The sequence below is a fragment of the Sinohyriopsis cumingii genome, chromosome 10, assembly GCF_028554795.1.
Source record: "Sinohyriopsis cumingii isolate HCF-2022 chromosome 10, ASM2855479v2, whole genome shotgun sequence".
In the NCBI taxonomy this organism is placed as follows: domain Eukaryota; kingdom Metazoa; phylum Mollusca; class Bivalvia; order Unionida; family Unionidae; genus Sinohyriopsis; species Sinohyriopsis cumingii.
In genome coordinates, this window is record NC_142970.1 from 60,414,881 (window position 1) to 60,429,719 (window position 14,839).

Consider the following 14,839-nt stretch of genomic DNA (forward strand, 5'->3'; position numbering starts at 1 on the left):
TTCGATTTGTTTTCCTACAGCAACACTAGAAATGGTCTATTGTTGATATCACGTGACTGTATGACCTCTGATGTCATTCAGATGTCGGTTGCGAGAGTTGTGTAGTCATGTGACTAGGAATACAAATGGCCAGATCCAGGTCAAATTTTAGCAACGACGTGCTTTCGTTTCGTGTATCAGCGGATTAAAGATATAACGAATGATATGATCGCAATTTCTGAGAAAATAAATCATATTCCTATCAATTTCATGCAGGTATATCTCGATGAAAGGTCGTTCAAGTTTGCTGGGCCGGCTAGTAAACGGCTACCCATGCCGACACCAAATGGTGTCGGCGAATTCCAACTTTTTGATAGGGAATGCGCTCTGACCCTACACTCCAACATAAATGTCCAAATATCAAAAAATGGGGTGGCAAGGGTCAGAGGAAACTCGGACTATGTAGTATACTGAATACGTGTCACGCTGTTATACATTGACAGTACAGACGACAGTATTCATTTGTTCAATTTCATTTCACTACTCATATTTTCTAAATTGAATTCACCACTATACAACTGAAAATTACAATCATCGAAACTATGGTATATCCTGTTCTAAACAGCAAGGTAATATTACCGGGAAAATGGTAAACGATTCGTTTATACAGCAGTTTCAACATGTACAAACTTAACGCTGGAAGTTTACACCTGAGAACCATTTCTGGTAATCGTAAAATCTCGAAGATACATTCCGCACTGACAATATAATAAAGTAAATGATATTTCGGTTTTAAGAAAAACACAAATCTGCTCTTACTTAATATATCTGCTAGATTTATTTTATAGCGATTACAAAATTTCCGATGATTGCTCTAGCGACAACAATGACTTGCTGTAAATCGTCTTAAATTTTCTTCACTTCCGTCAAGAAAGTAAACAGATGAGACAGTTGGCTTAAATCAAATTGTATTTGCGCAGAGCTTGACCTTAAACCTATCTTAGTTCATTGGTGTGAATTTAGTGAATATATTGTGCACATGATGACGACATTAACCTTGAGAAAGGTAGACCAGATCCATGGTAAAGTGGGGTCGGGTGAGGGAAACAGTAAAGTTTCTGTAAGCTTTGTCTGCCAGAGATGTCGACAGCCTCTGAAAATAGATCCATCTTTCAATACACTAGATCTGAACCAGTGGAAAGAGGTCACAGGTAACCAAGATGTGGTGATTTTTTGTACTTTAATATGCTACTTTTCTTTGTTTTAGTATTCTCACCCAATCCCTTTGCCTTTGGTTTGTAAACCCTCCCCCTACTACATGTAAGACATAGCACATGTTGATTTTGTTTAGGTGCTATGTCTTACTATCCAAATAACGGCCTTGTATAGTGTGTTCCGATGTCGTTGACATCAGAATGAGTAGTCAAAGTTTCAAGAATATCTCACACATCTGGCAGCATATATCGACGCTCTTCCACTAATTTATGTCTAATTAATATACTTACTGTGCTGTCTTTATCCTGGCGGAATGAAAATATGACACTAGCAAATGGACCCTTTTTCATGTTCTGTTGACATGCTTTTGAATTTGTTGCGAGGTATGCCGAAGTATGTTTAAGTAGGTTCATGTGGTGGATATGTTTCTTGAACGAAACGAAATGTTGCTTTGAAGTTCCAATAGGCATATTATATTTTTATTTGTTTCGTTAAAGAATAATATTTCCACTTAACCTGATTTTGGCATTCCCGGCTTTCATCCCTTTCCAGTCAACTGAAATGTAGGCCAACGAAACTTGAAAACAGATCCATTTTTTTGGTGAGAATTTGAATTTGTTAGAGAAAAGACATCAGAGTAAGTAAAGTCTGACTAAAACAGTATTACCTTACTTTGTAGAAAAGCACCGTTATTTTAGTAGCCAGTTGTGTGAGATATTCCTGAAAATTTGATTTTCGTTACGATGTTAGTCGACATCAAAACACAATACACAGTGCTGTTAGTTAGGCAGTAAGACCCTTACGCCCAAAACATAAATATCAGCGTCAGGTCTTACATGTAGGTCTAACCCTGCCCACACCGATTTGAAAAACAGAAGGCATCAAGGATATCAGAAATGCAGAAACTTTGTCATTTCATTCGATTTTATATATATAGTTCTAACGTTATTGTCACCATGGGGTCTCAAACACTGTAAACTTCTTGGCATTTCAAATCAAACAAGAATTTCTTTATCAACAAGGTGGCCATATTTGCTTAGGCCAGTCTTTGTTTTCAAGCAACAGATGTGGTATAGTTAACCATCTTTGAAAATTACAATAATTCTGTAAATGTTAGATTTTCATCTCTTTGAACACACATACACAAATGTTCCTCCTATTGCTTGTACAAATTTGTTTCAGAAATGTTAAAACTAGACATTGCAAATATTGGACACAGACAACAGAGTTTTACTGAAATAGACTTACTCTAGAAACCAGGAATGGATGGCTAGCAGTCTGTTCGCTTTTTTTCATGGGGAGCTTCCATTTGGGTTGAAACTTGAATAATTCAGTTACAAGTCAATGAATGAAATGACTAAGTTTTGTGCATTTTTTATATCACTGATGCTTTTTGTTTTTATAATCGGTAGGGAGTTAGAAACAAATGTGATTGTGTACTAGTATAAAAATAAAAAAATTAATCAAATGAAAAAATGAAATGTGTTCTCCAAATCCATAACCCAATCCTACATCATGTACACATATGCTTAAAATTGTTGAAATTAATATAATTGTGAAACTATATAATGCATACATTGTTGCATTGAATATTCCTGTATATATATACGCTTAGCATGCTCAGTTATAACATAAATTCGGGTATAACATGGCATGGCATGGCTCCTGAAATTTCATGTGCATGTATTTTTCTTGTTTGCAATTAAAATTATTTTTCTTCTTAAAAGTTTGAAAAATACCATGTAAAAAGTTTACTATCATTTTGAGGAAGAGATTCTAATATAAAGTGATCATGTTACAACTACTAAAATTATGAATCCATGTATTTTTATCTACACATTGAAATGGTTTTTCTTCTTAAAAGTGTGAAAAATAACATGTGAAAAGGTTTATTAAGTGATCTCACTGTTTCTCACCAATGACGCAAATGCAATTCTTTTCTTATTGGCTACGAAATATATTATCTGTTGATTTTTCCCCAAAATATTGTTAGCTGTTTAAGCTTGTGTATCAGGGGTAAAGCTTGACATGAAATTTAGGGAGAAGTGACTTCTCATTTTGGATAGAATAAGGGGAATCAGTATAGATTATGAGATTGTCTAACACATTATGATTTTTCATTGTCAGTGGTAGATTGATCTGTCCCAGTAAGCAGGGTCAGTGGTAGACTGATAGATCTGTCCCAGTAAATAGGGTCAGTGGGAGATTAATCTATCCCAGTAAGCAGGGTCAGTGATAGACTGATAGATTTTGATAGATCTGTCCATATAAGCAGGGGTAGTAGTAGACTGAGAATGTGTGTGTGTATTACTTTGCTTTGGATTTTTAACGTAGCTTTAACAATTTTCCAGTCATTTCGCTACAATGTCTGCAGTGTGGCAGTCTATAGTGATGTCTAGCACTGGGGCATCATACCTCAGGCATGTAGCATGATGTCCCACCAAGTCACATCCTGACATCAGGCCAACCAGTCCTAACATTAGCCTCTTAATGCTGAGAGCCAAGAGAGGCAACTGCTAGTACCATTTTTTTAAGTCTTTGATATGACTCGGCTGGGGTTTGAACCCACAACCTCCTGCATCTGAAGTGGACACTCTAACTAACCACTTAGGCCACCAGAGCAGTAGACTGAGAGATCTGTCCTAATTTGTAGGGTCAGTTGTAGAGTGATAGATCTGTCCCAGTAATATTTTTTTAAAATACTAATGGTTGTTTAAACTTATCAGGACATGTACAAACAGGTCCTTTAAGTAGATTTATCTTCCAGATAAGTACATTTGTCTAACAGGTATCATTTAAGTACATTTATCTAACAGATATCATTTAAGTACATTTGTCTTGCATGTATCATTTAGGTACATTTGTCCAACAGGTATCGTTTAACTACATTTGTTGTGCACGTATCATTTAAGTACATTTGTGTTACAGGTATCATTTAAGCACATTTGTCTTGCATGTATCATTTAGGTTCATCTGTCTAACAGGTATCATTTAAGTACATTTGTGTTACAGGTATCATTTAATTCAGGGGGCATGCTACCAGGCGATGTGGGCGACTAAGTTGCATACAAAATGTAAACTTCACCTTCTTCGGTTAGGAAAGTGAACAAACCTTCGCCTTGTGTTTTTTTTTTTAGAGGTGCATTGACTGACCATACTTTATTAAATGCGCCCTCGCATTAGCCAGGTTAGTTCTTACGTTGTGTTGCAGCAAAATGTACTCACTAAGTCATCAGTAGCTAGACCTAGTTTTGATATCATTTACGCTGACAAATAAACTATTACACATTCACAGGCATGTGTTTTCATAGCTGATTGACCATTAAGCCATTCCCTAGTAAACAACTATTGCTGCCCGATTTCCTCATGTTATCCTTTGATGATAAAAACATGCAAACATGTGTTTCGAATTTTTAACAATAGTACATAAATAATAATTTATGTTTTAAGAACAGAATCGATGATCTGGATATTTTAACTGCCCCTTGTACACTATTGCATCATAAAATTTGAAACTTTAAGTATTACTGTAGGCTAATGGAGAAATAATGGGGGACATTACTGTGTCTGGGATTAAAGTACCAGTTTATTAGATTCTCTTTTTTCATAAATCATCTGGCAGATATATTCAGAAAAATATACAATTCATAGAAAACAAAGCTTAAGTATTATGTTATTCAAGATTTAACTTTAAAATGCATTTGTGTAGGTCAGAAATGTATGGGACAATGCTATGTTGTGGAATTTGTGAGAAACACTGCAAGGTCAAAGTTTTTTGTCTGACTTGACTCGTATTTGTGAAAATATGGATAAAAAAACAGGGAAACATATACTATTTACCCAGTGCCTAAAATTAATACAAGTATGTAGACAAATAAATCATAAATTTGCAGTCTTATCATTGGACTGTTGTAATGAAGCCATATCAAGTCAGTGGTGACATTACGAAAACCCCTCCTTCTAATAATAAAGGCACTCACATGCCTGTGTCATTCAGTTGGAAAGAAGGGTTTTGTTCATATACCAACTGTAAAGGAGCAGTGTCTGTAATTTTATCAATTTTAGTTAATGGGAATGTTTTATGTGCAACAATGAAATTAGGACGAACAGTATGATCTGAAGACGTGTGCAGTTGCCCTCATGTACATGGTATAGGGTTTGTTTTAAAATTTATTGCAGAGTAGTTTGTGTTATTCTCTTTTACAGTGATATGGCCAAAATAAATTTTTAAAAATTCTACTTGAAAATAATATATTGAAGAGAACACACATTGCATATATATAATATATATATATATATATATATATATATATATATATATATATATATATATATATATATATATATATATTGGATTTCTTGCTTTGCATAAACTTCTCCCTGTTGAACTCTAACTTCTCCCTATTCTATCCAAAAGGAGAAGTCACCTCTCCCTAAATTTCAAGTCTTACTTGACCCCTGTTAATTACATTTATGTTACAGGTATCATTTATGTACATTTGTCTCACAGGTGTCATTTAAGTAGAGTATATGATCAGATTTTGTTAAACCATTGATGATTTTTAACTGCTATCTCAGACAGCAATTTCCTACCTTACAGCTCCTTTGGTCACACACAAAGATGATGAAGAAACATTGACATTTCCTGAAAAGGTAAATATTTTACTGAATTGTAATAATTTTTTTCTTGTCTGTAAAAGCTTTTGTTAATGCATAAAACTTAATGATAAAGTTTTGCCAAGTTATTAAGGATAACAATGTACATTGGATGAAACAATGTAAGATATGCATTCAGTATATAACCCATTCCATCTAGTTCTCCACCCTGTCCCTCTCTTTTTAAATTCCATGTGTAATTATTGCTCTTTTAGTTTCTGATAGTATGCATTGCAAAAGACAACAAAGTCATAGAAATGTAAAAACATCTAAAACCTTTTCATTTAGTTGGAAATATGGTAAATATGCTGGTACATAGATTTATCCCGACCATGGAAAGCTCAGTCCACTTGGTAAGATAAAAATGTATGTTACAGTATATCTATTTCAGTTTGTATATCCATTTCAGGGGAAAATTCAGGATAACTCTGTCCAATTGGCATGATCATGTATGTTACATTATCACATTGTTAGTACGCTTTACCTATAGTATGTGCAGTTTAGTATTTTTGATATTATAACATGAGAACATATCCCTTTATGGGATTCTGATCGGTCCAAATAAGCCTATGAAATTATTGTGCAATATTACATGTATATTTACTTAGTGGCTGCAATCGTGGGGAAAACTTTCTTAACCCTGCCTTCTGGAATTTTAGTTTTCATTTAACATTTGTGGCTGCCATTTTTTTTAATTCAACTCACTAAAGGGAATTGGGGAGAAATGGTCTCATCAGTTTCAGTATTGCTAATTTACTCCCACAGGGGTTTGTTATGTTCATGTATAGCATATCAGAACATGAAAAATGGCAAAAACCCCAAGACATGAATAATAACAAGTAAAACTATGGTTTTTGCTTATGATGGGTGGGGTTTGAAGGGAGGCGGTATATGTGTGGGGTGGGGTTTGAGGGAGGCAGTATATGTGTGGGGTGGGTTTTGAGGGAGGCGGTATTTGTGTGGGGTGGGGTTTGAGGGAGGCAGTATATCTGTAGCATGGAATCCACCCTATATACAAGCTTGGTTTAAATGTGAACTTACCAAAGTAAATAAACTCATCTTTGTTCACAGAAGAATGTAGACAAACTGGTCTCCCCAACTGACAGAACTTGATCCAACCACAGCATATTTACCTGGTAAATATGTGATGCAAGTCTGACTCAGAGATTTGTTTACTACTTCTGTACAACTAATGTTCCAAATCAGATACTGCAGATATCCAGTCACAAATACATTACAGTAAATATGTGTATTTCTGCATCCAGTAATCATCTTTTCACAAAAATATGGCAACAATGTGATGTTTAGTTGTGATGTAGAATTTAAATGTAAACACTGGCACTGTGCTGTGTAAGCCATCTCAAACCAGTACTGTGCACTGTATCAAATAATGTTACATCACACGCATTGGACATTTTGTATTGACAAATGTTTTATCTTTTGTAAAATGTTCTGTTTATTTGGATGGATGCTCATTCTTCTTTCTGTCTAAATAATTTCTGCCGAAATAAAACTGTGATCAAAAGAATGAGTCAAGGCACGCAAAAGCTGGATATTATTTGACTCATTTCATAAATTCAGTATTAAATCATTACCCATTTGAGATCCTCTATTTACATCTATTTCAGTTTGTATATCCAATTCAGGGGAAAATTCGGGATAACTCTGTCCGCTTGGCAAGATAAAATGTATGTAAGAGATATTTCCTTTTTCTGTTGACAGGTGGAACACTATGAGGAAGATGAGAATATATCAAGGAGAGATGTGCTGGCAAGGTTAGAAAAGGCTCAGTTGAAAATAATGATGACAGAGATTTGACAAATAATTGATAAATAAATACTTGATTTGATGAGATAGCTCAGTATAATATACAAATCTTCCTTGAGGCCCTCAGGATGAATAAACTGGTAAATACAAGAATTAAAAAAAAAATAGTAATGCATGTTTAATTACATTAAGTATAAAAGCAAAAAGTTTATATAAAATTATATCGTATACTCATTATTCCAAGTATGAAAACAAAGTCATATCGACAGCGTTCTTTTGCATACCAGGGCCCAGCAACATGGAATGAATTGCCCACCAAACTTAGACACAAAGACACAGTGATCACATTCAAGAGGGCTCTCAAAATTCACTTATTTCGACTGCAAGAACAAACTTAAAGACCTAATAATGTTTCCTACCTTAAATATTCTCAGCATGTTTTTTTAATGTTTTCTAATTTCATGGTGTTTGTTTTTGTAATCATATCATTATATGTTTTTTATCTTATATGTGTTGTCTAATGTTGTAAAGCGCTTAGAGCTTCTAAAGATTAGGCACTATACAAAGTCCTCATTATTATTATTATCATTAAGAGAATAAATTGGAGTCCATTTTTAAAAAAATATTTACAGTGAAAACTGCTTTTCAACTTGGTAGCCATATACCGGTACACAGATTTGTTTCTGATCTAATTGCTTTAGTGAGTTCATTCCATACAATGGAGTAAACAAATAATTTTTTTTTAAATATTTGTTTTTGAAAATGGTGTTCTGCAGTGATCAGTTGTAATTAATTTCAATTTTGGTATTTGGGACTGTTTTTCTGACCTAAAATGAAGCATACCATGCAGACACTGTGGACTTTGAACATTATTATGGACTTTCAGTCAGCTAATCTGTATTCAGATTTCAGCCATTTCAATTTTGAAAATATTTTTCTGGGTTGTGTATCAAATGGTAAATTTAGGCTTATTCTTGCTGCCCTTTTTTAATGTTTGTGGATTGTGTTAATACTACTATCGATTGTATTTCCAGACCTGCTACTTATCCCATTGTAATGGGACCAATCCAAAGTTTTGTTTAAAAATCTAAAAGTTCTGATTTTCCCAATTTTTCAGCACAAAATCCAGCTTTTTAAAATTGTAATTTTTTTATATATAAATACCTTTTCATTTATGATGGCTACATATAGAGAGCAAAAGTGATGCAGAAGTTCCATGAGGAATAGGCTAAAGTCATACTGTGAAAATCTATCATCTTTTTTCTTCGATTTTCATCTTATGCTGATATCTAGTGTGATAACTGAATTAACATGTAATGGCAGCATTATAGATGAAAATGGAAAAATGATAGATTTTCACAGTGTGATTGTAGCATAAGTTTTTGATGTTAAGTAAATAGCATAAAATAGTGGGGATTTCAATTCCTTTGTAAAGGTTTTTGTAAAATATATGGTTGCTAACACTAATCCTGTTCTTTTTCTCCAAATTCTGGTTTGTTTTCCTTGGTATCTTGATTTTCATGGTGGCAGATCTGTATTTCCCTAAAGTGTGCAACAGTAGTCAAAAAGAGGAAGAATATGTGTCACAAGATGAAGCCGGGTTGGGAATGGATTAGTGAAGACACCCAAAGCGGCTGCGTTAATAAGATGTTTATTTATAAATGCAAATTAAATATTAACAAATTTGACACCATTATACACAAAAAGATAAGGAAAATTATAATGTTCCTAACATGGAACTATCAACAACAAGTAACTCCATGAGAAAACTCAAACATGAATTTAACGAATGGAATTTTAAACAAATGTGAATTACATTCTATCACTGATCAACAAATAAAAGTATATGATCTACACCACAATATAAACAAGGTCTTATTAAGCACCAAGGGATATAGGGATATGTATAAATTTATGAATCTATCGTTCATATAACGATATTGAAATGGGAATGCATGTAATTATGAATTTATTGTTCATATAACGATATTGAAATGGGAATGCATGTAAATTTGAATGCATCGTTCATATAATGATATTGAAATGGGAATGCATGTAAATTTGAATGTATCGTTCATATAACGATATTGAAATGGGAATGCATATAATTATGAATCTATCGTTCATATAACGATATTGAAATGGGAATGCATGTAATTTTGCTCAGATAGCAATAGTGAAAATAACAATAACATGTAATATATATATAACTATCATGGCACCCATTTGACGTCCAAGATGTATCACCGGTTCCACTCGTTCTGTTCAATGGTCAAAGGAGCATCCACGCATTCAACACAGACCCAATGGTCACGAAGCCTTGGTCCCTCGCATCGAGAACACCAGTACACTCTTCCGAACCAACGTCACCAGACACAGCGTACACATCCAAGAAACCACACAGAGTTCTGTGACTCCACATCACCAAACCATATATAAGGCAGCTAAAATTATAACAACTAAACCATGTAGTACATATGACATGGTTAAGTACTTCTGCATTGATATATGTTGTGCATGCATGCACATGAATTCGTTACCCATTACATTAATCGTTCAATGAATGCAGCATGTAATTAAATTCAATTAGTCTGTTCAGTTACAACAAATAGCCAATTCAAACCAGACTATAGTATTTCTAATAGCATGTCATTGTATAACCTAGGTATTGACTCTCTGTAGAATTTAGAATAAATTCTAAAAATCTGATATATGAAACAATTCTGTCATATAAAATGAATAGTGATAAAGAATACAAACTTAAATTTCAATACCTCTACATCTGGAGATTTGCTCCCGTAAAGAGGTAAGCTTCCTGACAAGACTCGTCGTAGTGTAATTTGTTTATAGAGAATGTGCTCTATATGTATACTAGCTGTGACAGATATGCACAGCTAGGTACTTAGGTGTTCACTGCAGGCAATTTGCACATGCAGCATGGGTTGAGTCACGCTCAGTATTTTGAAATGAAATAACTAGAGCTGAAAAAAAATAAACCACCCTCGGGTGACACTGTACGTGGCAACGAAACCCGAGTACATTTTTTATCACATATACATATTGATATAAATCATACACAAATTTGTGACAGTATGCATTGTAAAATAATTTCTAACAACTAAGTGGCAGGTAGCATTTTTTCTCAGTAAAATGTACATTCTTGAGGTTACACCAGTCTAGATTCTTATCAACATTGACTCCCATAAGTTTTTCACTGTCAGCATTTTGTATTTCGATATTGGAGGTAAACAGCTGAAGATTTGGATTTATGTTCTCTGTTAATTTGTGCTTAGTTCCAGTCAGAATTGTCCTTGTTTTTAGAGGATTGATAAACATGTTAGTCAGTGAGTAGCAATATTTGAATTGAAATAAATCTTTCACCCAGTTATTAATTTAGAATCAGATTTTGATTGTATTAGGAATAAATCAGGTCCAGAAACAGATCTCTGTGGAACTCCATTGATGATGAACATGAGCTCTGATTTAATGTTGTCAAAAACAACTTGTTGGCTTCTGTCAGATTAGTATATTTTGAAACATGAGATTGATAAGTGAAAACATTTGTACTTTTGTAGTTTCTATGTAAGTAAATTATGATTAAGTAAGTCAGAGGCCTTCTTACAGTCAAGGTAATATACAGTTCCAACCAATTCTTTGTTGTCCATTGCAAGCAACCATTCATGATTCAGTTTTGTTGGTGCAGACTGACAGGAATGGTTTTGTTTAAATCCAGATCGGGATGAGTGAATTGTAACAATAGAGGTGTTTGGAAATGTCTTTCAGGCAGTGTGGATATTGTTGGCAGAATAGATATTGGTCTGTGATTATCTGGATTTGATTTTGACCTCTTTTTGTAAGGAAGGATAACACTTAGCAGCCTTTCACTGATGGAAAGATTTCCTTATCAATGCTTGGATTAATTTTATAGATAAGAGATGAGGCAATAATGTCAGCATATTTGCGTAGGATGAATAGGCCCATTTGGTCCAATCCAGCCAATTTCTTAGAATTTAGCTTTTTCAGTTTACTTACTCCATTGGCTTATTACATAAATGGAATAATGAATTGTACATTTTCAGGAATTTTAGACTTTAAAAATCTTGTAACTTGTTTTTTTTTTTACATAGGTATCTGAGATAATGTAATTTACATTTTGTTATATTAATGGAGTGTTCATTAAATCTGTCAACAATATCATTAATACCATCCTCATAATATGCCCTCCATTTTTAGTTGATTTTGGATTATACTGTTTCTGTTTGGAGTAATATCATTTAGAATTTTCCAAATTTCATTTAAATTTTCTGCCTTTTTAACAGATATTGTGTAAATTTTCTTTTATCAGATTGAATCATGGCAGTACATCTGTTACGCCAGAGTATGCAGTTTTGCCAATCCATGATTTTATGAAAATAGTCTCTATACTAATGGCCTCATTAGTTTCATTTGTAAGCCATGCATATTATATTAGTATGTGGGAAGGTGTGCTCATTTTTTTTTTTGCACTCTAAGGATGATCTAAGCAGCTGTGTTGTTAAATTTTTTGAAGTTCCTGTTGTAAATCCTGGCATGAACCAGATAGGAGTGAAGTACAATAATCCAGACTTGAAAGTACTAAGGAACACACTGGTCGTTAAGTGGCATTAAGAAAATTGCTGATAAAGCATTCTTTTTGATGGCTTAATGAGAGCATACTGACTATAAATTTAATGTTGGTATTGCTGATACTTACTGAGGTAAAGGATGCCAGTAAAATTAGCAGTAAATTAAAATATAACTATCATTTTTAATTAAGTAGTATACATTGTTAACAGATGGTTTGTTTGTAATATTAGGTCACTACTTCCACCAAACTTCACTGTCTTATTCAGTTATGTCATTACATTCACCAAACCAAGCTGTCATGGTAGGTCACTGCTTCCAACAAACCTCGCTGTCATATTAGGTCACTACTTCCACCAAACTTCATACTAGGTCGCTACTTCCACTTAACCTTACGTCACTACTTCCACCGAACTTCGATTTCATATTAGATCACTACTTCATCCAAACTTTGCTCTCATATTAGGTCACTACTTCCACCAAAACTAGCTGTCATTTGTTTAAAACATTTGTGTACATCGATATAAAACTTTAAATGAAATTTGAAAATAAAATAAATTTAACAATTTGAATCTGATTTACTTTAAGGTCACTGGCCACATATATTGTACAAACATGTAATAATATTATACCGGTAGTCATGAAAAAAACCTTATTAGTTATTTATGCACAAATAAAAATGTTTAATTATAATTATGAATCGGCTTTTTTAAATGAAAACATTATTCTGCAATCTCTGTAAAAAATCAGTAGTGTCTGTGTGCCAAAAACAGATCTGACATAAATTTATCCCTTCTATTCAACTTAGCCATTCAAGTATTTAATTTCCCCTTGAAAATGCACATGTATAAATATGTATGTATGTATATCATTGATACTACAGACTTTAAACATTCTCATATGATAGAAAGAGCGTAAATAAGTAAAGTATATCAAATTAAGGATTACATTACAGTAATGTTACTGCAGATGTAAAATATTAATGTTTAAAGTAATCATAATACATTTTGAACATGCCGAGTGTATACTTTGATCGAACGTTTATTTAACATTATTATAACCAAAAAGAGCTCAAAAGGATTTAAAAAAAGAAATATTGGGTATTACTCTAGGATGTTTATCATATACAGGTGTACATAGTTTATAGTGTTTTATTTTTCAACAACAACAAGGATATACTTTGTCTTGTGGGGATGAATGTTTGTCATTTCCGGTTGGCATCCTCTATAGGTCGAAAATTGTAGCTACGGGGAAGTAACATCATTGTATACTTCTATCTCGAGTAATTAAATTATTTCTTCTTTACACCGTATACTTTTGTTATTCTTTTTGTGTGAGTATAACTACTTTTAGGCATGTAACGCAAATCTGATGTAATAAGAAAATTGTTAGAGTATGGCCAGAGACCTTTAAGGAGAAATAAATTGGTCGATAAGAAAAATCCTCATTATGATTCACATTAAAAACTGATGTAAGGTATTGTATATCTAGTCTATCCTTGATTTTAAACTACTTACGCTTTAGATGTGTTGATTTTTCTAGATTTGTAAAAATTGTATGAAACCATTATATCATGGTTTTAAGGATATTGATACAATATGTCATTTTTCTCACTTTTAGAGAGGCGGAGTATGACCTGGAGGGCAGTGGTTTCACACTCCTGGGGGAGACTGGTCCTGGTAGTTTTGGGAACCTCGGACACAAAGCAAAGGTGAGACATTTAAATTGAACAAGAATTGGAGAAAGGCTCAGTGAACAGTCATGAAATACTGTATATATTTGCTGGTAAGAATCCAAACTGAATAGACTCCCGTAGAAGTGATAGATTCATGCCTAACATGAACAAACAATGTAGACCCATGATATATGCCATGACATTGTGTTGTGGTAGATTAGTGTCTGTGTTATTTGCTGTTGGAGTTGACTTCTGTGTGAGTAGGTGTGGTACATGTAGTATGCAGTTGACTTTTGTTTGAGTAGGTGTCACAGTGGTACATGTAGTATGGAGTTGACTAAATTGTGTGAGTAGGTGTGGTACATGTAGTATGCAGTTGACTTGTGTGAGTAGCTGTGGTACATGTAGAATGCAGTTGACTTGTGTGAGTAGGTGTGGTACATGTAGAATGCAGTTGACTTGTGTGAGTAGGTGTGGTACATGTAGAATGCAGTTGACTTGTGTGAGTAGGTGTGGTACATGTAGAATGCAGTTGACTTGTGTGTGAGTAGGTGTGGCACATGTAGAATGCAGTTGACTTTTGTGTGAGTAGGTGTGGTACATGTAGAATGCAGTTGACTTGTGTGTGAGTAGGTGTGGCACATGTAGAATGCAGTTGACTTTTGTGTGAGTAGGTGTGGTACATGTAGAATGCAGTTGACTTGTGTGTGAGTAGGTGTGGCACATGTAGAATGCAGTTGACTTTTGTGTGAGTAGGTGTGGTACATGTAGAATGCAGTTGACTTGTGTGTGAGTAGGTGTGGTACATGTAGAATGCAGTTGACTTTTGTGTGAGTAGGTGTGGTACATGTAGTATGCAGTTGACTTGTGTGAGTAGGTGTGGTACATGTAGAATGCAGTTGACTTGTGTGAGCAGGTGTGGTACATGTATAATGCAGTTGACTT

At 34.0% G+C, this 14,839-nt stretch overlaps 2 protein-coding genes across 2 annotated transcripts in view; one reads left to right on the forward strand and one right to left on the reverse strand.

Annotated features, from left to right (window-relative positions):
- Positions 1–691, reverse strand: part of LOC149790223 (uncharacterized) — a 42,575-nt gene extending 41,884 nt beyond the window's left edge. Inside the window, exon 1 of the mRNA XM_089972243.1 lies at positions 619–691. Within this exon, the coding sequence (XP_089828369.1) occupies positions 619–661 (43 nt within the window). The 5' untranslated portion in view covers positions 662–691. The remainder of the gene's footprint in view (positions 1–618) is intronic.
- Positions 692–895: 204 nt separating this feature from the next.
- LOC149790224 (beclin-1-like) overlaps positions 896–14,839 on the forward strand; it is a 72,442-nt gene continuing 58,498 nt past the window's right edge. Inside the window, exons 1-4 of the mRNA XM_089972245.1 lie at positions 896–1,190; positions 5,795–5,847; positions 7,573–7,625; positions 13,840–13,930. Coding sequence (XP_089828371.1) covers positions 1,019–1,190; positions 5,795–5,847; positions 7,573–7,625; positions 13,840–13,930 — 369 coding nt within the window. The 5' untranslated portion in view covers positions 896–1,018. The remainder of the gene's footprint in view (positions 1,191–5,794; positions 5,848–7,572; positions 7,626–13,839; positions 13,931–14,839) is intronic.